The following is a 26,558-nucleotide window of genomic DNA, read 5'->3' on the forward strand; positions in this document are numbered from 1 at the left end:
ACACTTCTCACTGGCTCAGACGCCCTGTTTTGCGTTGGACTCGGCGTTGGACTCCTTTCCATTCGTGCTGCGCATCCGGAAAGCCTCTTGTACCCGCCCGCTATGCTGAGAGCAGTACGAGTAGAGCATCTTGGGCTGCAACATTGCTTTCCCCTCCCTCTAATTACCCGGGAGAAATCAGGTAAGAACCTCTCTTCGGAGACGGGAGTAAGTCAATCTTTTGCTTCTGTGTTTGCAAGTGCACGAAGATGGTGTCCGGCTACCTGAGGGTCGACGGTGACAAGGTCGTCGACGGCAGTGGGCAGCAGGTGGTGCTGCGCGGAGCGGCTATTGGAGGATGGATGAAGTAAGGGACTTCTATGCTCCCACCGAGCGAGAGAGTCACGAGCTGATGTGCCCCTTCAAAGCATGGAGAACTTCATCACAGGCTACCCCGGCCACGAGTTCCAGCATCGAGCATCCATGAAGAAAGTGCTGGGCGAAGAGAAGGCCGACTTCTTCTTCGACAAGTGGCTGGAGTACCACTTCACCGAAGCCGACGCCCGCTTCTTCGCCAGCCTGAAGCTGAACTGCATCCGGCTCCCCTTCAACTACCGGCATCTGGAAGATGACATGAACCCGCGGGTGCTGAAGGAGGCTGGATTCAAGCACCTCGACAGGGTGATTGATTTGGTGAGTCTGGTGGTGTTTTCATGGTCGATGACCCTTAAAAGATGACCCTCGCTGAACTCTTTGTCGCGAACTCCAGTGTGCAAAGCACCAGATCTACACGATCCTCGACATGCACACCGCGCCAGGCGGCCAGAACCCCGACTGGCACTCCGATAACCCTACCAACTATGCCGCGTTTTGGGACTACAAGGACCACCAGGACAGGACCATCTGGCTATGGCAAGAGATTGCCAAAAGATATAGGGACAACGCGTGGGTGGCCGGGTACAATCCCATCAACGAACCGTGCGACCCCGAGCATATCCGCCTGCCAGCGTTCTACAAACGGATCGAAGCGGCCATCCGTGCCGTGGACCCTCATCACATCTTGTGGTTGGATGGCAATACCTTTTCGATGGAGTGGAAGGGCTTTGATGAGGTCTTGCCGAATTGCGTGTACGCTCTACATGACTACTCGGTGCGTCCCGAGGTTCTAGGCTAGAACGTTGTGCTTGTGCTAATGAGACGCGCAGATGATGGGCTTCCCTACCGGCGAGCGCTACAAGGGCACCGAAGACCAGAATAGCAAGCTCGAGCGACAGTTCCTGCGGAAAGCTGAATTCATGCTCGACCACAAATGCCCCATCTGGAATGGCGAGTTCGGTCCAGTCTACGCTGACCCAGCCGAGGACAAAGATGCAGACGCCGTCAATCAGGATCGATACAACATGCTCGGCCAACAGCTTAATGTCTACGACAAGTTCAAGATCAGTTGGAGCATCTGGCTGTACAAGGACATCGGCGTCCAGGGGATGGTGCACACGAGCCGCGATTCGAAATGGAACCGTACCATCCAGCCCTTCCTGGACAAAAAGAAGCAGTATCGCTTGGATGCGTGGGGGGTGCACCACTCGCCGGAGGCGGAAGCCGCTTTGAATCCTCTCGTAGAGTGGATCGACAAGATCTGTCCGACTGCGAAGGATGCGTATCCAGGGCCGTGGCAGACCGAAAGGCACGTCATGCGCGCCGTGATCCAGACGTGGTTGAGTGCGCAATTCTCCGACGAGTTTGCCCAACAGTTCAAGGGAATGGACTTCAAAGAGCTGGACGAACTGGCGCACAGTTTCCATTTCAACGAATGTGTCCAACGGCAAGGACTGAACAAGATCTTGAGCGAGCATGCTGCTCAGTGAGCTGCAACGGCTGCCATTGCAGCAGACGGGTTGATCCACCATGGGGAGCAAGCATCTGTCCACCGCCCTTTATCACCCGACTCATCCGTCGCGCCATGCGATAGATCTGAGTACCTAAAAGGCCCCCGGCACTCTCGACCACGGTGGCGAGGTAGCAATATAGGTACTTCCTGCTGATTCATCGATGATAGACTTGGCGCTATCTACGGTGTGAGGACGGCCCGGCAATTGTTCACTGCAAGCACGCAGGTGTGAGACCGGCAGGGGCATTATCTGCTTGTGAAAAGAGAAGACTGGGAATCAACGTGGAAATCGGCGGACGATGACGCATGCAGGCATTGCAGAGGGCAGGTTTGGGAGTGATCCTGCAAAGGACTAGTACGGCGCAGTTCGCGAGGGGCCCGGGTTGCTCGATATCAACACTCTCCGAAATGGGAGAAGGTCATGGTCCACCATTGGATGACCTAGACAATCGGTAAGCTTGCTGGAAGCTGCTTCCATTCGACGATCGAATGCGGCCGAGACCACTGCAGAAGGCTGCACACCGAGCCGTAGAGAAAGAAGACAGCTTCTTGGAAGCGGGACTTGGCTGCGGTCGAAAACCGTCGAGAAGAGAAGAGGCCTTCGACCGCCAGCTACTTCTCAACCACAGGAAGGGCACGATTGCACCCTGATAAAACACTTCTCTGTGATAAAACATCAGAAGACTATCTCGCGAGATCCTTGCCGCCAAACCTCACAATGCTTGTTGATTGGGCGACTGTGGCAAAGATTCCCGCCCTTGGAGGAAGCAGTCGACGCACAAAGTCCGAGATGTCGGCACTTGTGGCAGCTGAAGAGTGGTGAGGCCAGGGAAAGTGTGCGTAGTATTGAGATCACGAGAATGCTACAATGCCAAAAGCGAATGTGGTTGGACCGCAGGACGAGGATGATGATGTAGTGGATTGGGTGGCGGTGGGTAGCGGTCGAGGCGGGTGAGTTAGGTAGTACGAAGTTGGTCGACGGTCGCAGCCTCTCTGGAGTCCTCTGTAGGTGCTCGTAGGGTGCTAGGTGCTCTGGCTATGGGTTGTACGGGGGCGCCTGTGCTCTACACCAGCCCGAAACCGCCTGGGATGGGGGTGCCCCGCATCACTCGCCCTATCCCCCACGAGGAAGCTGTGAAGACAACTATTGGAACTCGCACCCACTCCTCGCTCCCTCGCATTTCTCACTCACCCCCCTCTTACTCATCTCCCAGCACAACGCCATCCGCTCACCGTCTGATGTGTGCCATCGAATCACTCTGGAGAGGCAATCGGGTTCATGGTCGACTTGGCTGCTACCACGGCCACCCCAGAGTGTGCTCCAAAGCACCTCACCGAGGCCATGCGTCTCAGCGGCAGAACGTTGCTGATGGCCGGCCCCACCCTCTTATTGCCTGCATCCCTGCACTGGCGCAACTGGTCACCACTGCCAGCCTCCAGGGAACCAAGCATCCTGCCAATGATGGGCGTTCACCTACCCCAGCTTGCCTAATGTGCCTAACGGGGCGGGCCCCCAGCTTCCAAATGCCATTAGCCACCGGCCCTCACTCACCACCGAAACCACCCAGAAGCCCAGCGGATGATTGCCCACACCCTGCTTTGACCAGCTGCCCTCGCCTACACGCCCCAACTTCTGCCAATCCCCCGCTGCATCGACGTCCATGGTCGAGGCTTAACTCGCCCGTATGCCGCCTCCTCTTCTGATCCTTCAATCATCTCATGTGAGCGAAAAAATTCCCCACACTCACGCTGTTCTTTCTGCTCTGGCTGCCGCCCACCGCTTCTGCCACGCCGAGGGTGCGGCTGCCGTCTCCGGTCGCTCGCCGTCGACAACCATCTCAACGCTCCCAACTGCGCATCTTCTTCTGAGCAACAGTGAACCGCCTGACAACGACGGAGATTTCGAGTTTCGAGCTATGACAGTGGCTGTGTGCTGCTGTCGCCGTCGAGTCCCGCAGACATGCTCTCCCGCATTCCCCCACAAACCCACAACTCATACTCGGAATTCCACGACTATGCTCAAAGATCCGACTTGATCACCCCCCAACCTCAGCAGCTCGCTTCCATGCTTCAGACCCAACCCAAGCCATACGACAATGACAATCTGCAGGCCGGTCGCAAGAGGAGGGAGTCGGAGCTCGATCAGAATGAAACAAACGACACCGCGGCCGTTCGACGAAGAATAAGTCGAGCTTGCGACCAATGCAACCAACTGCGTACCAAATGTGATGGCAAGCAGCCGTGTGCACACTGTACCGACAATGCCCTTGTCTGCGAATATGCCCGCGCTCACAAGAAACGAGGGCGGGCGCCCAAAAAAGAGACGGATGCCAACGACGAGGCCAACTATGCCAATTCGACTCAATCCGTTTCGAACAATGCGTCCGCTGTTCGCCAGTCGGCTGGACCAAGGAAGTATTCCACCACTTCCTACACCGGTCACGATGGCATGCTCGATGGGAACCCCTTGCCCACCAACAACACACCCCCGAGTGCTGGGTTTGAGACCAACCATCACCAGGCTGCTTTCTTTACCAGTTTCGATCCCTCTTCGGGGGTGAGCATTACTGCCGCGCGACAATTGCACGAAATGGATCAGTCCATGGTACCGCAGATTACTCAGAGTCAAGCCATTGATTTTGCTGTTCCCAACCAAGCGTATGCGCCATCCACCCTCGACTCCATGCACGTGCAAGGGGCAGCACAAGGCTTTGGATTTCCGTTGGGAGACGACTATTCGGTCGCGTTCATGGGTAAAGCACCTATGGTCGAGTCGCCGGATTGGCTCGCTCTCACGTCGCCCATGTTCATCAACGACCCCTTACCGGCTCAGCCTCGCATCACAGATACGCTAAGATATCCGGTCCTTCGTCCTCTGCTGCCTCACATCGAGCCCATCATCCCTCAAGCTCTGGCGTGCGACCTGTTGGAGCAGTATTTCACGAGTTCAACTTCAGCTTACCTGAGACCTGCCAATCCGTACATATTAGGCTACATCTTCCGAAAGAAGTCTTTCTTGCATCCTACCGATCCGCGGCCTTGTACCCCTGCACTCCTGGCAAGCATGTTGTGGATTGCGGCACAAACGAGTGATGCGGCTTTCTTGACCACTCAGCTAGATGCCAGGGCCAGGATATGTCAACGACTATTAGAACTCACCATCAACATGCTCAAACCCCTGATTCACAGCCACCCAAATACCTCTGCCCCCACGCCAAACCCTAATTATCCGCAGATGGCGGCCAACGATGGTGGGCTGGGCGCTCTTGTTGTGCCAACGCATTCGGGAGGTCACGGTGTCGATCGGGCACAGATTGACAATCTGGCGACCTACATCCACCTAGCTACGGTAGTATCCGCAAGTGAACGAAAAGCAGCGAGTCTTCGGTGGTGGAATGCTGCTTGGTCTCTTGCCCGAGAACTTCGACTGGGTCGTGAGCTCCCTGCTAATCCGCCGGAGCAAGATGGGGAGGAGAATAATCCTGCGAGCAATCAAACGGACGGTCATTCGGGCGAGAACCGCAAGACATCCGTAGATGACACACGGCGCAACTCCATCGGCTACGTGTCGGAAGAAGAAAGAGAAGAACGGCGACGGGTGTGGTGGCTGTTGTACATGCAAGATCGGCATCTAGCGTTGTGCTACAACCGACCCATGTTTTTCCTGAATAAGGAATGTGAAAGCTTGCTGCAGCCATTGGACGACGACGCTTTCCAGGCAGGGCGATTTGACAAGGCTTCGGATCCTGCGCATCGAAGACGAGGGCTGAACATTGAATGCACGTCCCACAGCGTGTTTGGCTATTTCCTGCCTCTGATGGTGATCCTGGGAGAGATTTTAGATCTCAATCATGCTCGCAATCGACCGCGGTTTGGACCTAGAGCTAACAAGGCTAAAAACTGGGACGATCACACCGACGAGATCACTCAACAGCTGGAGACGTATGGGCAGAGTCTGAAAGATTTCGAGGCGTCTGGGGGACATGCTCAAGACACCAGCCACAATGATGTGGTGACCCCGTCTGTGGTATCGGCGGGAACGAATGACTCTCACAGTGCTTCAGAGCTGGCGCTGCAGACCAAAACTGTGGTAGCATATGGGACACACATTATGCACGTATTGCATATCCTCCTGACCGGCAAGTGGGATCCGATTGCCTTACTGGATGACAACGACCTCTGGATCTCTTCGCAGTCCTTTGTGACGGCCACGGGACATGCAGTGAGTGCGGCCGAGGCAGTGGCCGAAATCATCGAAGACGATCCCGACCTGAGCTTCATGCCCTTCTTTTTCGGCGTGTACCTTCTCCAGGGCAGTTTCTTGCTGCTGCTGTTTGCGGACAAATTACAAGGTGATGTCAGTCCCGATGTGGTCAAGGCTTGTGAGACGATTGTGCGGGCGCACGAGGCGTGTGTTGCTACCCTGGATACTCAATATCAGGTAAGTGGATATCGATGGACGTGGGCGTGAAGACATGAGCAGGAACTGACACCAACGTCAGCGCAACTTCCGGAAGGTGATGCGATCAGCCCTTCAGCAAGTGCGAGGGCGCATCCCCGAGGACCTAGCCGAACAGCAGCATTGGAGGCGCGAAGTGCTTGCGTTGTACAGATGGACTGGCGACGGCACCGGCCTCGCATTGTAAAGACACCAAAGCCCTGGGAGGCGATTGTACCTGAAACCGGGAGGACTCTTCTAGTGTTGGGCACGACGCCCAAAAGCAACTCCTGTCGGGTGTGGCATATTTGCAAATGTTTTGTTTACGACGGACGACATGACCTCCATGACGGACTGGGCATTGTTTTGACGGAAGGGATTCAAGATACGGAAATTGGACATGGGAAAAATTTTGTTGTGATGGCGCGTCGTCGCGTGCCTCTGGTGCTACGGTACTCGGTGATGTACTCCGGGACGAGCTTGTAGGCATCAAGTGTGTATATCGGGGCGAGGCCTTGGGTGCGCCGTGGTGTCGTGTGATAAGGTCGATTTTGTTGACGATAGCTCAGATACTCCATATGTAAGCAAGCGCATGAGGCGAGATTGGTTTCTACCCAGGGCTCTGACGAGTGGCAAATGATACCGGCAGGGTGAAGCATTCCGCTCATGGAGTCGTTCGGCGTTTCTCCAGGCACACAAATCAGGATGGGAAGATCCGTAAATACGAAGGGCCTCAGCAGTGAGCACATGCTCGGCAGCCTGGGCTTGTAGAGAAAAGGCCAGATGTGATTGATGCCGCGCAGGGATGGGCCGCTGTCCCCTGTTTTGCCGATGTAATATTACTATGGGGAAGACTCGTCAGCAACACCGCAGGGTCTTGAAACAAGATCACAAAGGATGGGAGACTGTACCTACCGACAACGACGCCGCAAGGGACGAGGCTGCTGCCCGTTGCCACTGGACCCGGTGAGTGAATAGGGATACGGAGAACAATTCACCAACATTTTTCTGCTCCGGCTCTAGACATGGAATCTTGGTGTGAGGCTGCATTGTTGTTTCACTTTGTTTCTCTCCAGAGTGAAGGGAGAAGCTGCGTGGCAGACAGGGTTTGGAGACTGCCCAAGTGGCACCCAGTGGGCGCCGAGGGAGCCGCAGACGCCCGTTTGATGCTCCTTTAGCGACGGCTCTGACTTGTAGACAAAGTCCGGATAGGCGACTGCTTTCAGTTAGGCGGCAGCCCAAGCCCGCCTAGGTACCCGAACTATTGTTGTGGCGGGCTCCCGTGCCCCCCCAAAGCCACGGGCTGCACTGCGGATTGGCGTGCCTCAATTTACCAAGCCTGGGTGGCAGTTTATTGGAGGGCCGACGCCGCAGGCTTAGACACTCCCCAAAACCTAACCAACGACCTCGCTAGCATCTCGCGCCGCAAGACTCCATCGACCCCCATCCACCTGATCCCGCCATTTGTTCCAATCCATGCTCAATCTGGCCGATCCTCCATCACCATGGGCAAAGAGCGAGTGGTGGAGATAGGCAAAAGACAACAGAATCAGAGAAAGAGGAGGAACAACAAGGCGAAAGAGGAGGGTAGAGGGTGTCAACAACAGACCAAGGGAAACACACAGAAACAGGGAGCCCTTGGACCCCTCGCCTTCAAATACCAGCCATCAATCATCGCGGGCGCCATCAGAGAGTCCATCGGCAAGAATGCGACGAGACACCATGTCTGTTCTTGCAGCCACACCAGTGCTCCAGCTCCGGCTCCAGGTCCAACAACTTGGGTCCCGTCGAGAGTGACTTCTGCCCCTCCTCCTGCGATTTCCAAACTAACATCTCCATCCACGGCATTCCTCCATCCATCATCCATCTATCAATCAATCGGTCGCACGCACGTCACCTACCCTCCCTCCTTCTGTTTCTTTCTCATCACTCGTTCAACATCCAAGAACTTTGCGCTGTGTCGAACACATCGCGCCCTCTTGCGACCTGACACACCTGTTCCCTCGCAATCCTCTCTCGACTCCATCAACGCAGCTCCCTGAATCGAGGCGCCCCCAGCCGAGAAAACCGCTTTAGGAATGACGATCGCACCGCCAATTCCACACCGCAATCACTGATTCCCTTTCCAGCATCCGAACACCGTTTCCAGTTTCGTTCTCAACAGATCGGGCACCGGCCTTGCTGCAGGTTAGCGACGACGTCCTGCATCCGCGAGCGAGATTTTGCGTAAAATCGGAGCAGCGTCGCCTTTTATTATTGCTTGTCTGAGTGAGCCGCCAGATCGTCCGGAGTCCTGGGGGGCTGGGCCCGACGCACGACTGTACCACTGGCTGTGACACCGCAACCATCTGACCGGATATCCTTCAGCGGACTCGGACGGAATCGTTCTACTACTAGAGAGGAGTTCTCGTCCAACGCCAGCCATGCCGGCGATGGCTACCGCACTTCCCTCGGGTAGGTGACCTGTTTTGTCTCAGCTGGGAAGCTTACCTTGCAGAGGTCACGTTCTGTTTGGGCGGACCACTGTCATCTTCACCAACCATTTCCCGTTGACTGACCTCACGGACCCATCTTTCTCAGCCATGCCCTGCCATTTTCGATCGTCGTTATTTCGTTCTTCCTTCTCCTCTACCAGCTTCATCCATGTCTTGTCCGACATCGACTGACCTATGTGTTTTCTTTTCATGCAGACGAATTTGATATGGCCAAGCTGCAAAAGACGCTGAAGCAACGACAGCGTCATGCAGCCCGAAACAGTGCCAATGTCACCAAGCTGACCCCCGCCGAAATTCGATCGCTTAATAATGGTGCCCTAGCCTCGAAGACGGGTAGTCAATCGAGTTCGAAAACGACATCAACTCAATCCCGATCAAGGCGTTCAACCAATGCAACGCCTCCAGCAACTCCTGATGAGCTTCCCGCCTATGGAGCACAGACGCACAGGAACTCGGTCTCGAGGAACAACAGCGTCAACATCCCGACCCCTCCTCATACGCCCAATGCTCAAAGAAGATCGTCTCAATCCAGCACTCATGGTCACCATTACGGTCACCATGTCGTTCACGGCCACGCAAACGGCATTATCCATGCCCCTCGACCTCGCGGATCTGCACAAGCTGCATTCATGTCTGCGAATGGCTTGTCTTCCCGTCCGTCAAGCTCTGGGTCTTCAACATACCGGGGCCTTCCCAAATACCGAGGACCAGAAGTTACACGTACAGGGTCCTTGACCATGCTACAGTACCCGTCGCAGAAGATTGTTTCTAATCCGCTTTCCTACTTCTCGAGACCGCGGCAGAGCCAGGTCAGCACGTCACCAGAGCAAGGGAGGCATGAATCGCCGGAAATCAGCATTTACCGCGCTCAAAGTTTACGAAACGCACGCTCCAACTCTGTGCCGAATGTCAGCGCTCCGTCATCAAGACCCGTGAGTCCGCCCAGAGTGACTGACTCACCCGTCTCGATGATTGTGGATGGTACGGAGAAGTTCCCGGTCCTGGATCCCGCGGATGATCCGCACAATCAACCCAAGGTTCTACTTGATGAGGAAGTCGCTCCAAACGAAACGAACCCGGAAAATGTTGACACTCAGCCGAAGCAAGCGTCAGAGTCGCCCGTCGAACCAGGAAAGCAAATTGCCCAGCCCGAATCGCCCAAGAAGGAAAAAGAGAAGCAGAAGCGCTTCACGCTCCATGCGGCACTCTTTGGCGGCGATAAGACCAACCATGAGAGTGCAGAGAATGTAGGCAAACTCAAAAAGGGGAGAAGGCGGACTCTATCTTTCAGCAAAAACTATGAGGCAGAAAAACCAGAGAACAAGACGGTGACGGCGGTCGAGGCAATCGACGAAGTCAAAGTAGACGGCGCGACGATTGAGACGGAAGAGTTTTCGACCCATCCGGCTATTCGACCACTCTCCGTCATTATTCCAAGCGAATTCAAAGGGAAAGAAAAAGAAATCGTCTGCCCCCCCGTCTATGCCCGATGCGCCTGTTGTGGGAAGTTGAAACGGCCTTCAGGGTACTCGGGGGAACTCAGTCCGGTGCTGGAAAACGAGAATCTAAGAGCCAACTTCAGCTTCGAGATTGAACGAACATCGGGCACTTCGGAGAGGCGAAGTTCTGACGCGAGTCGCCATAAGTTTATACCCATTATCCCAATGGAAGTTGGCGAGAACGAAACGCGCCAGGCGACAATTGAACCATATTCGGGCCCTCCGAAGGACCCAGTCGAGCATGAGCAAACGCCCCAGACGGATATGAATATCGCTGCTTCGAGTCCGGTCAGACAGCCTATCGCACAGATGAGTTCGAGTCCACGAAGAATGAAGAGACATTCTACACCAGCTCGATTTACTAGGTTCGCAAGCTTGCATGGACGACGAAGTGTGGATTCAACCGTGATCGCTGAAGAAGACGAGGAGGCCGAAGCGGAAGGGGAAGCGGACGAGAATCAACCTCTCATGAGCGAGCATGCGGCCCCTGAGATAAGTGGTGTGGTAAATCAAATTGTCGCCGCCGCTGCCGGTGCAGATGAGCATGTGATCGCGAACAGTCAACCCGTGATTGAGCCGATATCATCAGCAGACAGAGCGTTCGTCGAACCAGTACCCATGATGGCAACTCATGACTCTCAGCTTATGACCAGCGAGATTATAGAGAGCATTCCCCTCCTACGGCCGAGTTCAAGATCGGGTTCAGAGAAGTTCTCCACGCCGGCCCGGGGCACTACGCCCGTGCCTGAGAACGCCAATTTCAGTCCCGATGCCACCTCAATCCAGCCTACCGATTCGACTGAGGCTCAATTCGTGGTGCACGATAAGGTGGAGGACAGTTCCAGTTCTGTCGCTGTGGACGAACCCCGTCTCTCCACCACCACTGCAACTACGACAACAACCATTACTTCGTCGTCAGAAGTTGGAAGTCCCGCATCACCAAAATTCGAGTCGGAATTTTCCGCCTCGTTCTTTGATACACCCGATCTATCTCTTACTCCCAAATTCGAGCCTGGCACAACACCAGCGGGAAGGGACGCGACATCAGAGAAGGGAAAGGACAAGGTCACGGGAAAGAGGAAGTCGACGGCAACCGAATGGGTGGCCGAAGTTATGACTGTAAATGCTTGAATGCGGGCAGCAGTCGATCTTGGGATGGAGAAAGGCTAGAAGATTTTCTTTTATCGATAAGTGGAACAGGAATTCATGAGGACGTATATCATATATATATCATAAATCACATAGGAGCGACTTAACGTGGCACAGACGATTGCAGGATTGGCGATATAGCGATTTGAAGGCAATTCACGTATGTGAGGATAGATTGTAGTATCATGCCTTAAGTCAGGCTGTGACGACGATGTGATTTGCATTCAGACGGCTGAGCGATACGTTCGTTTATCTGGGGCTTCGAGGCTGTGTACAGTATATGTCGGTATGTATTCGAGCACTCAGCCGGTCTTCCTGGCTCGCTGGCTCAATTGCTACATCAGGACGAAAACCCCTCTCGGCTACCGACTGTAATGGCGTCTGTCCCGTCAGATCTCGAGCATCCATCGTAGAGTGTAATGGCTTGCCGTATTGTGGGCAGGATTTTGAACCAGGTTTTTGGCCGTTAGATCTGACCGTAACTAGTTTGGACGAATCCTCAAGTTTAGATATGGAAAAGTTTCAGAGGGGAGTCCGCTCCTACCCATGTACCTACAGCTGTGGTAGTTAGTCAGATCAGGCTCTGTGGCAGCCTGATAGTCCGTACTTAATATATGGATAGCATCCCCCAGATGTTCGGCTGTTGGAATGCAAACAAGCGAACAAACTCGGCGCTTTCCCCTTTCCGAGACTAGCTCGTCAACCCCCTGCGCCCTCCCGGTCTAGGGTTTGCCTTGCATCGCATCGGAATCCCACAGCCTAACGGTGGTTTTCAAGACGATGATGTGTCATTGATTAGAATCGGCGCTCATACTGATACTGTCGATAATACTACCGAATAACTTTCGACACTCTTTGCGTCTTTTCACACCAAATTCCGGAAATGTGATGCTTTGATCACGAAGCAGTGGATTCGATTCAGCCCCCCCAACTTACCTCGCGAGAAGTACATCTTCCCTTCCACCCCTAACCCCAACTGCTCCGACCAAAAGTTCTGGGAACGTAATCACAGACACATCCCAAGTCCCAGAAGAACCCTATCCCACGCTTTCCGTCTCGCTTCACATGACGACACAACTCCCCCCCGCGGCCGCCGCACCCGTCGACACGACCGCCCCTCCGGCTCCAGACGCGAACGAGTCGATAGGACCGCTCGGCCCCGACCGCTTGCTGTTGTGGCCCGTCCGAGGGCCCCGGGGTTGCTTCTTGGTCCTCTGACCGCCGCCGATCGCGATGAAGTTGCGGCTGTTGTTGACGTACGTGGAGTGCGAGCGGTCCGTGTAGTTCTGCGACTCGTCGCCCACGTAGCCCGACGACAGCGCGATGTCGCCCTTGTGGCTGCTCGTGCCTTTGTTGTTGCTGTTGTTTAGCCGGGAGAAGATGTCTCGCAGGCTGTTGTCGCGCTGGGGCTCGCGCCTCTTTCGGGTCTTCTTGCTGCGGCCGCGGTCGAGCGTGTCGTTGTCGTCATAGTCATAGTCATAGTCACAGTCATAGTCATGGTCGAGTGCCGCAGACGAGCGCGAACGGTGCTTGGTCGGACGTGTCCCAGCCCGTCGGGACTTCTCGCCATTGTAGTCGGGGAAGTCCCAGGCGGAGCCGCCGTCGTCGATGTAGTCGGCGTCTCTTTTCGACATCGACACGAGCGGGTTCCAGAACGCTTGGTCCTTGGACCCACGCCCCGACGTCTTTTGGACTTCGTCCAGCTCGTCCATCATGTCAACGAAATCTCTCCGACTGATATCTCTCCCCATGTCGAGAACTATGTTTCTCTTCGTCCGAGTCTCCTGTGCTCGACTGTGCGGCGGCGGCTAGATTGCGTCGAAATCTTCCCCTAATAATATGCCCCGATAGTCGAGGATAGTCCAACTCTTGGGGCCCCGGTGAGGGTTTCCAGTCTCGGTCTCGAGGAGAAACTTGCGCTCAGCTATCAGGAGAATGCTATGTGAAAGATGAGACTGAGTAGAGTGGTGGTGCGGGTAACAGGCGCTGCACAACACGGGGGGATCGCAAGGGAGAGAGAGGGAAGGAGGGAAGGAGGGAAGGAGGGAGGGAGGGGAGAGAGATAAGGCTGGGGCTGAGGGCCTCCCACCCAGGCCAAACGCACCTACATATTATACCTCAACGGCGCACGAGTACTTTGGTAACCTGCACAAGTAGGGCGCTGTCGACACCTCTGCATTCCCTTACTCAAAATGGTTAAAGCACAGGCCAGTGGCCGCGCTGGCCCCCACGCGGAGAAGAACCAGGGCTCCCAAAAGGTGATGGACTCGAGGCCATGTCGGGCGCAATGTCGACTCGGGCTGTCCGGATTGGTAGATATCTTGCGCTTGGCAAGTCAAACATGTCCTAGCCGTACGAGTACGTCGGCTAAGCCAGCCTCAAGTGTGCCTTGTGATGGGATTTCTGCCCTTTGCCGAAACTTTGAGTCCTCGCATTTTTGGCAGGCTCCTTCATTGTTCTTGATACGCACCCTACACAGTAGATAGAGTCGCCAGACCAGTGCGAAGGGCTGCGGCGACGGGTCAAGCGTTCCATTGACCTTAACGATCAGCTTGATATTTCCAGGGGGGGAGGGGGCGTCCATGACAATTTGCTGAACATTATTCGTAACTTCGGCGTATGTAGTCAGGCGACTGCTCTTGCGTCGATACTCCCTAGAACCTTGCGCTTTGAGGCCGAACAAGTGCAGACTATCCTTGACTTCGCCGACAGGATGTATGTCCCAGGCGCGACAACGCCAGGCTTACGACCCCCCGTTGGTGACGGGTCCGCGGCTGCTCGAGTCGGCGACGGCGTTGCTATCCCGGTTGTGAGGATCTCGTGAAGTTCGGCTGGAACCGACTGTGATACAGTTCTTAGTGGCGGCTATCGCCTCAATATGTCCAACCGAGACAGCCTTGTGGTATCGGGGATTTCCCCAATGATTTCCTGCCGCGCAACATACGATGAGGTCTTGGAGACTGAAAGACAAATTCGTCAAGTTCCTTCGCAGACTCGTCATATCCTCGTGGTTGGAAGGGCGTTGGATCTCCCTGGCCGTCATGAGTAGGGTGGTGTTTTCCCCAAGAACTCGAGTGCACCCGAGCACCCCAGCCCATATGGCTGCGTGAAGAGCACCCAGGAGATGACCAGGGGATATTCTGTCTCGGCAGTCCGGGTGCCAGATGCTCCCAGAAAAAATTTAAAAAAAAAATTGAAAGACTTTGCTCCAAGCGTCGCCGCGCCCAGATCTTGAGGCCAAGGATGAAGAGGAGGGAACTGCGCTACATAGAGCAGAGATTATGGATCAGTCTGTCTATCTCTGCCTGGCCTTAGGCAATGGCTAGACAGTATATACACAAAGTCTGATGGTCTTTCGCTCGTCTGCCGAATCTCTCGCGCCGAGCAAGACAGGAGCGTTGAACCCGCCAAACAACCCCTCTCGCTATGCTCATTTAAGGCTGGGCATGATTGGCAAGGTAGGTAGCCCTTGGTGTGTGCATTCTTCTACCTACGTGGAAGTCCTTTGCTTCCGCCACCTTGTGTCCTTTGTTGAGCTTCCCCTCGTTTCGACACCCTTTTTCTCTCTATCTCTGTTTCTCGACGTTACTTTGCGGGACTATCCCCCCCCCTCTGTTCATCATAGGATGCAGGCAGGCGGTTGGCCTGCCTAGACGAGCACCCAACTCGCCCAGACCCAGCCCACTTCGCCCCCAATTCCCAGCAGCAGGACCACCACGCCCATGACCAGGCCAACGCCGACCCGGCTCTGCGCGTCCCGGCGCCAACTCAGCGCGTACTCCTTGCCCGCGACCGTCGTCTCGCCGTTGCCCGCCGCGGCGCTGCGGCCGGGATAGCCAAAGAGGATCCAGAACGTCGCCGTGAGGCACGAGAGCACGAGGACGAGAAGAGTGAAGAGTGCGATGGAGACGAGCGAGAATGTGTGGTGCAGGTGGGTTGCTGGTGGCCCTTGTGGCTTTTGTTGTTGTTGTTGTTGCTGCTGGTGCTGTTGATGGAGCTGGAGAAGGTATGAGGCGTGAGGATTCGCGGTGTAGGGCGACGAGGTGGCGGACGGGGAGGAAGTGGAGGAGGAGAAGGGAATATGGGATGAAGTGAGGGCTGCGAGGGATTTGGTCCGGTGGAACGACATGGCTGAGGGCTGGAAGGGCATTCGCGGGAGGGAGACCGAGGGTTGTTTCGCGGCGAGTCCTCCCCCTGACCCGACGACGCCTGCACCCGCGACGCTGTTGGGACCGTTTGCCTGTGTTGTCGGCGAGACCTCATTGTTGCCGATTCCGTCGCTGTTGTTCCGCGAATGCACGAATGAGAAGACCGGGCTTGTCGCAGTGGCGTCGCCCTGCGGGCTGTAGCCGTATCCATGTGCGGAGCCGTTATCCTGGGGCAGGTAGGACCGGCGGCCGCGACCGCGACGTGCTTGGCCGTTCATATTGTCGTTGTTGTTGTTGTGGGTGCCGGGAGAGTCGAGGTATTGATTGTTGCGGAGCCAGAGCAGCCACATCTTCCGCCGCCGCCCAACGCGAGGGTTGAGCAGATGCCGCACGAAATCTGCGCCGTCAAAGTCGCCCCCTGTCCCAGTCCCAGCGCCAGCGCCAGCGCCAATGTGGTGCGGGCTCTGCCAGAACGGCACTCCTGGGGCGAAAGGCTGAGTGATGCCCGTGCTGGCACCCTCCAAAGTCCTCGCGCAGAACCACCATCTCCCTCGACCCATTAGTTTCGTCACGTAGCTGTCCCGCACCATCGTGAACAGTTGCTCGTCATCGAACGTCGTCTTGTCAGTCACCTCGATCTCAACTGTAACCCGGGCAGACGGGTGGCGGGCCAAGCGAAGATCCAGGAAAAGAATCTCCGGCGCAGACGGGGAAGGAAATCGGTCGGATTTGGCTGTTGGTGGCACGGGAGTCGGCGAGAGGAGTGTGGGTTTTGTGGAGAAGGGGATTTCGGGAGCGGCATCTCGTTTCTCGTCGTCCTGGAAATCCTGTGCGCGAGTATGATCCTTGCCAGTGGTGTTGGGCTCGCCCTCGCCGTCTTGTTCCGCCGACTTTTCGGTGTGGTGGGAGAGTGGCCTCGAACGCCTCAGCTTGGGCGTCTTGTTTCCCGCCTCTTGGGTTGTGGGAGGAACGATCTCGTCAATCTCTCCGATACTGCTGTGTCTTGCCGGATAGGGGGTGCTGACGATATTTTCGCGGTACAGTTTATGGTCGTGGGCTCCCTTGTTGATGATCAGGTGCGCAGGCCGGATCATGACCCGACGCGCTGGGTGACGCGCCGGTGCTGAGATGGCACGGGAGAGTTTCTTGTCGTTCTCGGTGGGAGGATTTGAGCGGAGGCCGTCGGCGATTATGGAGGGAGGAGAGACGTAGGTGGTATTCGTGCTCCCGCTCGTTGAGTAGGTTGCGTCGGAAGTCCGAGGCACCCGCACAGAACCAAACCCGCCAAAGGGTGTAGGCAAGGTATCGAGCGCTTCAATGCGGCTGGGTGTGTCTGGCCACTCGAGAATGGTTTCCTTCATGGTGTCGCGCGGCTCGTTGCTGACTTCAGCGGGAACCTGAGGCAGGGCGGTGATGTTTGCATCCTTCTCTTGCGGTTCTTCTTGACCTTCGAGCGCCTTGAGAGCGTCGCCTGGACCGCCTGGGACAACGGCCTTCTCGCCCTTCTCGACAGCAGGCGTCAGGTCGTAGAGATTTTTGAGGTCTTCTCCCAAGGTCTGTGATGCTTTTGCCATGGACGGCCCATCGTTCATCAATGTCTGGGTCGAATGAGGAGCACACAGCCGGGGTACCGAGCCACCGGAGCTGTTGCTGTGCTGCACGATGTGCGGCTTGCTCACGCGGACGCTGCTTGCTCTGTGAATGATCGGGCTGGTCGGGTCGAGCTCAGACGAAGTATCCGAATCTGAAGCGTACGTGGCTCTTGGATCTTCACCTCGACTGGTGGAAACGATGGGAGGGATATCTCCAATCGGTTGGAGCTGCCTGGTCACCGGGTCGTAGAATGGGTCTGTTGGGCTCGAATTTGTCGTGTCCTTTGACTGCCTCTTCAACTTGGATTTCTTGAGGAAGCTCCTTCTCTTGTCTGCTGATGACGATGGGGGTTCCGGAAATGCATCAGACATCTCTGATTCTGTGGTTGTTTTGGACCACCGACTGACCTCTTTGGGAGGCGGACGTGGTCGGTCCTGGGACTGTCGCATCAGGCGAGAAACTCCCCCACGCCAACCAGAACTCGGCGAAGACGATCTGGACATCTCGATAGGAGAAATTTTGTTGGTCTTCTTGGCCGCAGTGGCTTCTTGCTCCTCTTTGTGAGGCTTCGGGGTCGGTCGAAGGATAACAACTTGTTGCCGGCCAAAGACTCGTATCGGGCTCGAAGGATTGAAGACCATGAGCGATGATAGTCCACCACTAGAGAGATATCAAAATGTTCGGAATTAGCATCATCGCTGAAAGTTGTTTTAAGCGCCGCCATCTTGGATGATCGCTTGCGGTGAGCGCTGGTGTTGAAAGAATATTTTCCGTTTGCGGTAAACTCTGCTTGCAGCAAGAGCGTCGGTGAGGATTTCGGAATCCGGCGAAGTCTGGATAATTTGACTTCTTCGGAAAGAACAAAGAAGAGAACAGTCCATAGGACGCTTTCCGCCAGCATGACGGTAGTGCACGGCAAACCTGTTCGCAGCTCCAATCTCTGATGGTGACACAGAATGGCTTCATCGAGCCGCATTCCAGTCTCAGCCCCGGAACTTGCCTTGGCAGTACGGGCAGACATCGAAGTTGTCAAATAGCGCTTGACTCAAGCTTGGACCATCCGCACATTCCAGCTTGCCAGGATCGAGGAATTGCCTACCGCATTTAGAACAATACATGGAAATCCCCGGCTCTTGGATAGCAACGAAGGAAAGACTGCACCGGCTGAATTGATGGCCTCGATTGCATCTTGCTCGACCTGGGTCTGCTGAAAACGGAATGGTATCACCGCAGAGATCGCAAACCTCGTCGGCTAGAACGCTTGTTTCGCCTCCAGGCTCGGCGGTTGCGATGAGATTCGTGTTATTAGAAGCCTGTCGCTGATCAGTGCCACTGGAATCCTGGCGGGAAGCACTCGTCGGAAGTAGATCCAGCATATCATCTGCCCAGCGGGTGAGAGACGAGGAAGTTTTGAAATCCAGTTTGATCAGGGCAGCAGCCGTCCGCACAATATGTTTATCCAGGTCTGTTTTGACCAAACCTAATGGCGAGTCCCTCACAAACTCCAGAATGCGTTTCTGCACCTCGGATGGATGGTCTGGAATATAGTCCGACATCGGCGGCTCGCGAATGCGCATGAACACCACTGTAGTGCGTTGGCTTGAAGGGGCGCCGTACTCAATCATGTCTGAAGGATGTAGCGTGATGCAGGCCGCTGCAATGGTATGGTCAGGAGAGAACGCAGTGCCCCAATAATTGACGCGAAGTCTTCCCCCCAGCCCAAAGTTGCGGTCGAAATCTGAACGAGGTTTCTGGATTACGGAATCAAATTGGCTCTGGGTGGGCATTTCCAAGGACAAGAAGCTCGATGCTGACTTCAAAGGTGTAACTGAAAACGCCATCTCACGTCGGGTTTTGTCGTTGCTTCCATCCATCCACTTCACGTGTAGGGACAGATATTTCGCCTCACTGCACTGGCCGAAGCTTACCTTGACATCCACAGCTGCTGTCCCGGAATGCCTGCTGGGTCCATCCTCGAATCGCCATTTGCTTGTCTCCAAACTCGAGATTGGTGAGGATTGGGCTAGAATTGTTTGCAAACCGAACTTCTTCATTGCACTTGCATCAAATTGCCGTAGACCGGGGATCTTGTACTGTGCACAGAGCTTGTATGACCAACGTCCATACACAGCACCGTTGGCCTTCCACAGTTGAAAGAACGAGACTGTGAAATCATCATCGGCCACAGCCAGGAACTGGCACCCCCACCCGGATTCTTCAGAAGGCAACAGGGGAGGAAGCCAGCGAAAGGCGCGCACTCGTCGTTGTAGTCTGGAATTATCGGTCTCATCGCCACTAGGCTGAATCGGTAGATACTGATTAACGATCGCAGTTCGCTGCCAGACGCCAAGTCTCCCGCTGGACTCCCAAAGAGAGAGAATGAGATTTGACGTCAAAATAGCAAGGACGCTTCTTCGGTAGATTCCCAATCCAGGTGGAGACCAGGAAAGCGACACGACGGTAGACTCGGACAGTTCCTCCCCGACGGAAAAATGAGTAATAGTGGCCAGGTCTTGATACGGCCATTCTGACGGATCGAACTGATTGACGCGGAGAGTAAATGTGTGCCAGAGCCTGTGGCCTGGATCACCCAGTGATCGCGATGCATCGCGAGGGGTTAGGATATGCACCAGCTCACCTGCAGCGACTGCCAAATCCTCGGGCGACCAAGTCAGCGCATTCTTGCAGGTTGGCCAGTAGGGGAGAGCGACGGGCTCTAGACTGTCTTTGAGAGTTTCCATTGAAAATAAGACAACGAGATTGGCTGACTACAGCCGGGCGGTGAAGGCCCTGCAGCGAGGGAGAAGCGAGGAGGTGGCTCAGTCTGACTGGCTTGCCAGGTCGAGATTTTGTGAAAGACGAAAGCAGGTGCCGGCGTCAGCTTGGCGTCAAACCCCGACCTGCAGGCGTCTTGCATGAAAAGTATCCCTTACATAAACTTCAGGGAGGGAATGGCGTGGGCATCTATCATCACCCGAGGAGAAATTCGCAAACAAGTGCTTGAAGACCAAGGGCCGTTGGGCAGGAAGCTGGGCGCCAGATTGCCACATTGCCACATTGGTGGGAGACGCCAAGACACTTCAACTTCAGCCTTGCACGTGGCGAGGCTGGCGAGAAAATATTAAGCGGCTCACGATTTCCGAGAATGACACTTCGTAAATCTGGGGGCAGGGGGTCGGGCAATCTTCGATCGTGGCCTACTACCACATGTGGTAGCTCGGCAAGTCAAAGAACAGGAGACCGCGAAAGTCTTGACGCCTTTGGGAGTGGAGCTGGAGCATCTCATTGTCGTGGGGAGATATCTAATTTGATCCTCCTGGCAATTGAAACACGGGAGGCAGGGAGACTTGTCTGTTGGGCCTGAATACTCCTGTCAGCACACTCACACCAGGTACCCCGACTGTGAACAAGGAGCATCAGAGAAGTGGTCATACTGTGGCATGCTGAAGCCGTTGTCTGCTGATGATATGGTTGCTAGACACGATGCGGCGAAGGATCTGGAGCTGCACGTTGGAATCCAAGGTTTTGCAATGTTTCAAAGGAGGCCCGTGCCATTGGTGGGCTTGGGTAGCGGCGGATGATTAAACCGTGGCGATTCGGTATCCAGATGGTAATGACGGACCTCGAAATTGAGGACGCGGTCATGTGACTCGAGTTATTGTACAGCATCATGCCTAATCTGCACCTAGCGCCGCTACGGACATGCCAATCTTAGCAAAGTGGCCTCAGGGGCTGTATCAGGGGAAACACTGCGGATACCCCGTGGCTGTACGGCTCGTGTTCCAAAATTGGAGACGGCCGGCCCCACCGTCTATCCCTTTTGGGTATGACCGTGTTATGATTGACAGCCGCTAGTCGCTGCCTAACGTGGGCTAATGGATCGTGTCGTCCATTTTCAACGCTGATGCTGGGGCGGCTGAGGCCACCTCCTGAGAACACACACCTGTTAGCCACGGACAAGGTCTGACTTCCTGTGCTCCCAGTCCTGATTGCAAAACTGCGCCCTCCCTGGTGCACCTATCACATCGTCCAGGTTGCTGCGTCTGAGGATTTGCCCAGTCGGTGGCCCAGCTCAAGCCTGCAGTTCCTTATGGCTGGCCCTATTATATCACCGACTCCCTGACGCCCACATCCCCCCCCGTCCCCTTTTGTTGTCCTCCCATATCTATTCATCACTTCCCTTCGTTTGGTTTCTGCTTCTCTTGCAATTGTCAGTTGCAGGGCAGTTCCTTTTTTCTTTGATTGCCAATAATGGCGGCCTCTATCTCGCCGTCGGTCATCATGACCCAGATCTCCAGCTACCTCAATGCCAACGAGACCTCCGACGTTCTTTTCCAATCACAACAAGCTGTCAATGCCATCGGCACCTACAAGTGGTTCATTGGCACGGGCATTTTCGTCCTGGTTACCGCCATCCAGATCATCAAATATGCGCTTAGGGACCGTCCTCCCCCAGGTCTCAAGCTCATCCCGGGCCCTACGAGCACCATCCCCTACATCGGACGTGTCCATGATGTCGACCCAATGGCCCCTTGGTTTGCGATGAAGAAGTTCTGTGATGAATATAATGGAATTTTCCGCTCCACCATCTGCGGTGAGATGCATATCTGGGTGGGTGATTCACAGATTGCCTATGACTTGCTCTGCAAGAAGGCTCGAATCTACTCTTCTCGTCCCATGGTGCCTGCGGTTCCGGGAAGTGATTCTCAAGGACAGTACCTGCCCCTTTTGGCTCACGACGGTAAGTTTACCATGACAGCGCATTATCCAAGGTTCCAAATTCTAATGTCAAAAATACAGACCACTGGCGCAACCAACGCAAGTTCGCCCACACCGTCTTGACCCAGGGCTTCAACCAAAAGTACTATGGCTATGTCAGCCACGAGTGCAAGCGATTCCTCTACAAACTCCTCATGGACCCCAAGGACCACTTCGCTTTGACCGATCGATTCTGCGGTCGCATCAGCGCTCGTCTCGGTTATGGTAGCCCCGCCTCCGCTGCTGCCCACTGCAAGAACGCTGGTGAATTCATTCCCCAGATTTCCCCCTCGGGCCCCATCACCAACCTTTTGCCTTTCTTGGGTAGCCTTCCTGAATGGATCAACCCGTCGATCAAACGCGTGCGTGAGCGACGTGAAAAGGAAGAGAAGCTCTGGAAGGGTCTCATGAAGCAAGTGCGTTTGGAAATGGACCAAGGCATCGCTCCCATCAGTTACGCACGCACCTACTTTGAGCGCAAGGAAGCCGAAGCTGGCAGCCGATCTTTTGGTTTCGACGACCATGAGGCTGCCTACGCTGTTGGTATGTTGGTGACTGTCGCCATCTTCACTATCGGTGGTCCTCTCTACTGCTTCTTCCTCGCCATGGTCCTCCACCCCGAATGGCAAGAGAAGGTCCGCAAGGAATACGACGAAGTCATTGGCGACCGTGTCATTGAAGTCTCGGATGCTCCCAACCTCCCCATTCTCCGTGCTGCCATCAAGGAGTGCGTCAGATGGCGACCACCAGTGCCGTTGGGTGTGCCCCGTCTTCTCGAAGAGGATGATGAATGGAACGGCTACTACCTGCCCAAGGGTGCTGTTATCCACGCCGTCGATCTCGCTCTTGCCCGCAACCCTGAGCTCTACCCCGATGCCGAGACCTACAACCCGGATCGATGGCTCCAGAAGGAGTTCCCCACTTACAAGGAGCCTCTTACAGAGCATCCCAGACTCATGGGTCACCATGGTTTCGGAATGGGTCGTCGCATGTGCCCTGGTATTGAAGTCACCGAGGCTGAGTTGCTTGTCGCTTGCGGCAGCATCGTTGGCTGCTTCGAACTCAAACCCTACATGGATGCCAATGGTCAACCCAAGTGGCCTGATTCCAATGCCTTCACGCCCAACTTGATTGGTGGCCCTCTACCTTTCGAGATGGATGTCAAGGTCCGAAGCCCCGAAAAGGCTGCCCGCATCAAGGCTTGGTATGAGGAGAGTGTCGCGGATGAGGCTGCCGGAAAGATTGCCGCTGGCTTGTGACGGGGTCGTCGACTATAATTTATATCATGCAAGGGCAGCTTTGGCTGCTCTTGGAGATATTCTGCTGACATTTGATTAAATGCAAGGCGTTGTTGGGAAAACCAATTTCAGACATGTTGGATATTTGAGGCCGCTCTCATGTTTGCGCGCTGATGAGAATGACTCGACGCTGACCACTTCGTTGGACAAACTGTACAGATACTCTCTGAGACCGCGAGGAGTGAGATGTGTTGGGAGCAGGGGTATATAAGTTCTTTGCGACTTTTGGGTAGAAGCAATTTAACGACCATGTAATCTACACCATACCTTTATTTTCATCCTACGTCGCCGCTCTTGTCAATGGTTCATAGAGCACAGCAGGTTCAGACGATCACATATGCCCTTTGCTTGATACTCGTACGACGTCGATCAGGAAAGTCGTTCGGCCAACGTTATTGGGCGCCGGTTGCTGCCGATAAGCACCCTCCTCTTTGCCAGGGGTCGACATATCGAAGATGGGACCTTTTGCCCACCCTCGACACAAATAACCAATCTCTCTGTATCGCTTTGATCCCACGAGGGTTGCGCTTGTCCCATAAAGGCTCACCGCGTCGGCTCTGGTGCGTTCCTACCTTCCGCCTTTGGCCTGGCGACTTTGACCTTCCTCAACGCTACAAGTGCACGACACACCTGCGATGGCCCATCTGCCGTATCTTGCAACCCTGGTATATGGTCGAGCACTGGCCATCACTAGACTGCATGAAGCCCCCGCAGGGAATTGTCGCTCTTCAGTGGCGATTTGTCAAGATTCTGCGATCTGGACCATGGCCATTCTCCCTGAGCTGGCGACAGATCTGATGTCGCATCGATATGGTCGCGCTTGAAGACCGCTTCTTTTGTCTTTATGCTCAATCTTTCCTTCGAGTCCTTAGGTCTTCGACGGCTCACGGGAAGCAGGAGTTCTCATGAGTTTCTGATATCCTTTGAGTCCGATTTGTTGTTGATACAAATTTTTGGCTCTCAACACTGTGGGACTTCAGTTGCTTCTTCGCTCTTTGCGGGTATCTGACCACGATAAGAACAAACCCGCCCTCATCTGCTCAAAATGAGCGCTCATCATGGGGTGGAACCTCCTCTTCACCACCATGACGGCAGAGACGACGGGATGTACAGCGTTGAGAAAACACACGACTCAAAATTCGTCTTGGCTACGGACGAAGAGTCTCCCTCCGACAACAGCTTACAAGAAGGTCACCATGGTCTCTCCGGTGACACCGCTCAGGATATCAGGGACATGTTTAGACTCGGCAAGCGTCAGGAATTCAAACGCAACTTTTCTCTCATCTCCACGCTTGGGTTCATATCGATGTGAGTTGAGTGCTTTCCTCAATCTTAGTGCAAGGGGAACTCTCGGAATGTCTTCATTGGCCCTGTCCCAGCTAGGTACTCGCTTTTTCATGCTATCAGCCCGACAGCGTGCTAATAACAACCTCAACATCTCAGCTACATGGCAACATGGGAATTTGTCTTGGTCTCCCTTGCCTTGGGCTTGGTCAACGGCGGATTCGCCGGGCTTTTCTGGACGTTCATTGGGACCATCCTCTGCTATTCCACCGTCGTGGCAAGTCTTGCAGAAATGGAATCGATGGCCCCTACCAGTGGTGGACAATACCACTGGGTGTCGGAATTCGCTCCCAGTCACTACCAGAAATTTCTCAGTTATTCCGCAGGCTGGATGTCAACTCTGGGCTGGCTCGCTAGTTGCGCTTCAGGGGTCTTCGTCTGCAGCACCCTCATCGAAGTTCTGATCGAGATCTCGGACGTGGATTTTGTGTTTCCAAACTGGCAATACACTCTCATCAGTATCGCCCTGTTGGTCATCACGATCTTCTTCAACACCTGGGGTGCCACGACGCTGCCAATGATTGAGACTATCAGCTTGGTGGGCCATATCCTTGGCTTTTTGGTCACAATTATACCGCTCTGGGGTAAGTCCTACCTTCGACTTGAAATCATACACGTACGGCCGACTTATGCCGTTCCTCTGAACAGTCATGTGTCCCAAGAACAGCGCAAAGGATGTATTCGCAACTTTCGTCGATAATGGAGGATGGGGTAACGTCGGAACTGCATGCCTTGTCTCACAGGTTGCTATCTTGTATTGCAATTTGGGTAAGCACGTCTTATTTAGTATCGATATCAGACCGAGCCTGATTGCCTGATGTAGGGTCGGACAGCGCGTGCCATATCTCAGAGGAAGTCGCCGATGCCTCTTTGAACGTCCCTCGCTCAATGTGGTGGAGTTATCTCTTGAATCTTTCCATGGGAATCATAACATTGATTACAATGCTGTTCTGCATCGGACCCCTCGACGAGGCCATCAACGCCGAGACACCCTATCTACAACTCTTCCTCAACACTGGCTCGAACGCTGTGGCTTATGTGCTATGCATTCTCCTCCTAGTGCTCATCTTCAGTGGTGATATCACCGCGCTTGCGACGACGAGCCGTGAGGTCTTTGCATTTTCACGAGATCGTGGATTTCCGTTCTCACGATGGCTCAGCAAGATTGAACGGCGGCGAAACATTCCATTCAATGCAGTGTACGCCACGTCTTTCTGGTCCGCGGTGCTCTGCGTCATCAACATTGGCTCAACAACCGCGTAAGTGCTGTCTCTTCTCTGGATCCTGCGCCGGGGGAGCCGTTGTTATTTCCCCATAATACCGGCAAGGCTAACGAATACTTGCAGCTTCAACATTATCATCTCTCTCACGTTGCTGGCTCTGCTCAGCACATATATGGTCTCGATCGGGTGTGTGTGCCTAAAACGGATACGAAAGGAGCCGATGCCCGCGGCGCGATGGAGCCTGGGACGGTATGGGCTTGCAATCAATATGTTCGCTTTCGTTTACTGCGGATTCGCCATCGTTTTCTGCTGTTTCCCATCAACCTTGCCGGTCGACACGAGCACAGCAAATTGGGCACCGGCAGTATGGGCGGGCGTGATCTTACTCAGCGTGATATCCTATTTTCTCCATGGAAAGCATCACTTTACGCCACCGGTTGTCTTTGTAGAGGGCAAGAGGACAGGGGGGCTCCAGGCGACTGAATGATTCAAGGGCAGGAGAGCGCTGACTACCAAAGCATCGGTCGTACCAATTGGCAATAGATGGCAATAGATCAGACTGCCTCATTGGGCTTTCGTTCCACAGCTCTGCTTAGAAGGCCAGCACACTTCCAACTCGAGGCCATATTGCTGGAACTGCTGGAAGAAAGATGGGATTCTTCCCTCACCGGGCTCCGTCGAGGCCTTTCCGGTCAGCTTTCTAGACCTCTCTCCCCATGACTGACGAATTACCATGCGGACAAAAG

General features: G+C 54.7%; 8 protein-coding genes across 8 annotated transcripts; 5 read left to right on the forward strand and 3 right to left on the reverse strand.

Moving 5' to 3' along the window:
* Window positions 1-248: 248 nt before the first annotated feature.
* On the forward strand, window positions 249-1,844 carry PV07_09867 (uncharacterized protein; the record flags this gene model as incomplete). The annotated part of the gene is made up of 4 exons (XM_016397160.1): window positions 249-346; window positions 408-672; window positions 749-1,129; window positions 1,185-1,844. The coding sequence occupies 4 exons, from the start codon at window positions 249-251 to the stop codon at window positions 1,842-1,844; spliced, it is 1,404 nt and encodes a 467-aa protein (XP_016244351.1).
* A 1,649-nt stretch (window positions 1,845-3,493) lies between these two features.
* Window positions 3,494-6,995, forward strand: PV07_09868 (uncharacterized protein). The gene is made up of 2 exons (XM_016397161.1): window positions 3,494-6,308; window positions 6,370-6,995. The coding sequence occupies exons 1-2, from the start codon at window positions 3,828-3,830 to the stop codon at window positions 6,511-6,513; spliced, it is 2,625 nt and encodes an 874-aa protein (XP_016244352.1). The 5' UTR covers window positions 3,494-3,827; the 3' UTR covers window positions 6,514-6,995.
* An 820-nt stretch (window positions 6,996-7,815) lies between these two features.
* PV07_09869 (uncharacterized protein) lies at window positions 7,816-11,816 on the forward strand. The gene is made up of 2 exons (XM_016397162.1): window positions 7,816-8,759; window positions 8,996-11,816. Exons 1-2 carry the CDS (start codon window positions 8,729-8,731, stop codon window positions 11,428-11,430), a joined length of 2,466 nt encoding a protein of 821 aa, XP_016244353.1. The 5' UTR covers window positions 7,816-8,728; the 3' UTR covers window positions 11,431-11,816.
* A 693-nt stretch (window positions 11,817-12,509) lies between these two features.
* PV07_09870 (uncharacterized protein) lies at window positions 12,510-13,449 on the reverse strand (the record flags this gene model as incomplete). Its single annotated transcript, XM_016397163.1, has 1 exon — window positions 12,510-13,449. Exon 1 carries the CDS (start codon window positions 13,197-13,199, stop codon window positions 12,510-12,512), a length of 690 nt encoding a protein of 229 aa, XP_016244354.1. The 5' UTR covers window positions 13,200-13,449.
* Window positions 13,450-15,097: 1,648 nt separating this feature from the next.
* Window positions 15,098-17,830, reverse strand: PV07_09871 (uncharacterized protein; the record flags this gene model as incomplete). The annotated part of the gene is made up of 1 exon (XM_016397164.1): window positions 15,098-17,830. One exon carries the CDS (start codon window positions 17,828-17,830, stop codon window positions 15,098-15,100), a length of 2,733 nt encoding a protein of 910 aa, XP_016244355.1.
* A 342-nt stretch (window positions 17,831-18,172) lies between these two features.
* On the reverse strand, window positions 18,173-19,930 carry PV07_09872 (uncharacterized protein; the record flags this gene model as incomplete). The annotated part of the gene is made up of 1 exon (XM_016397165.1): window positions 18,173-19,930. One exon carries the CDS (start codon window positions 19,928-19,930, stop codon window positions 18,173-18,175), a length of 1,758 nt encoding a protein of 585 aa, XP_016244356.1.
* Window positions 19,931-21,440: 1,510 nt separating this feature from the next.
* On the forward strand, window positions 21,441-23,206 carry PV07_09873 (uncharacterized protein; the record flags this gene model as incomplete). Its single annotated transcript, XM_016397166.1, has 2 exons — window positions 21,441-21,930; window positions 21,990-23,206. 2 exons carry the CDS (start codon window positions 21,441-21,443, stop codon window positions 23,204-23,206), a joined length of 1,707 nt encoding a protein of 568 aa, XP_016244357.1.
* Window positions 23,207-24,290: 1,084 nt separating this feature from the next.
* On the forward strand, window positions 24,291-26,299 carry PV07_09874 (uncharacterized protein; the record flags this gene model as incomplete). The annotated part of the gene is made up of 5 exons (XM_016397167.1): window positions 24,291-24,553; window positions 24,689-25,173; window positions 25,238-25,357; window positions 25,413-25,848; window positions 25,936-26,299. The coding sequence occupies 5 exons, from the start codon at window positions 24,291-24,293 to the stop codon at window positions 26,297-26,299; spliced, it is 1,668 nt and encodes a 555-aa protein (XP_016244358.1).
* Window positions 26,300-26,558: the final 259 nt, after the last annotated feature.

The sequence above is a fragment of the Cladophialophora immunda genome (genome assembly GCF_000835495.1).
Source record: "Cladophialophora immunda strain CBS 83496 unplaced genomic scaffold supercont1.6, whole genome shotgun sequence".
Taxonomy (NCBI): domain Eukaryota; kingdom Fungi; phylum Ascomycota; class Eurotiomycetes; order Chaetothyriales; family Herpotrichiellaceae; genus Cladophialophora; species Cladophialophora immunda.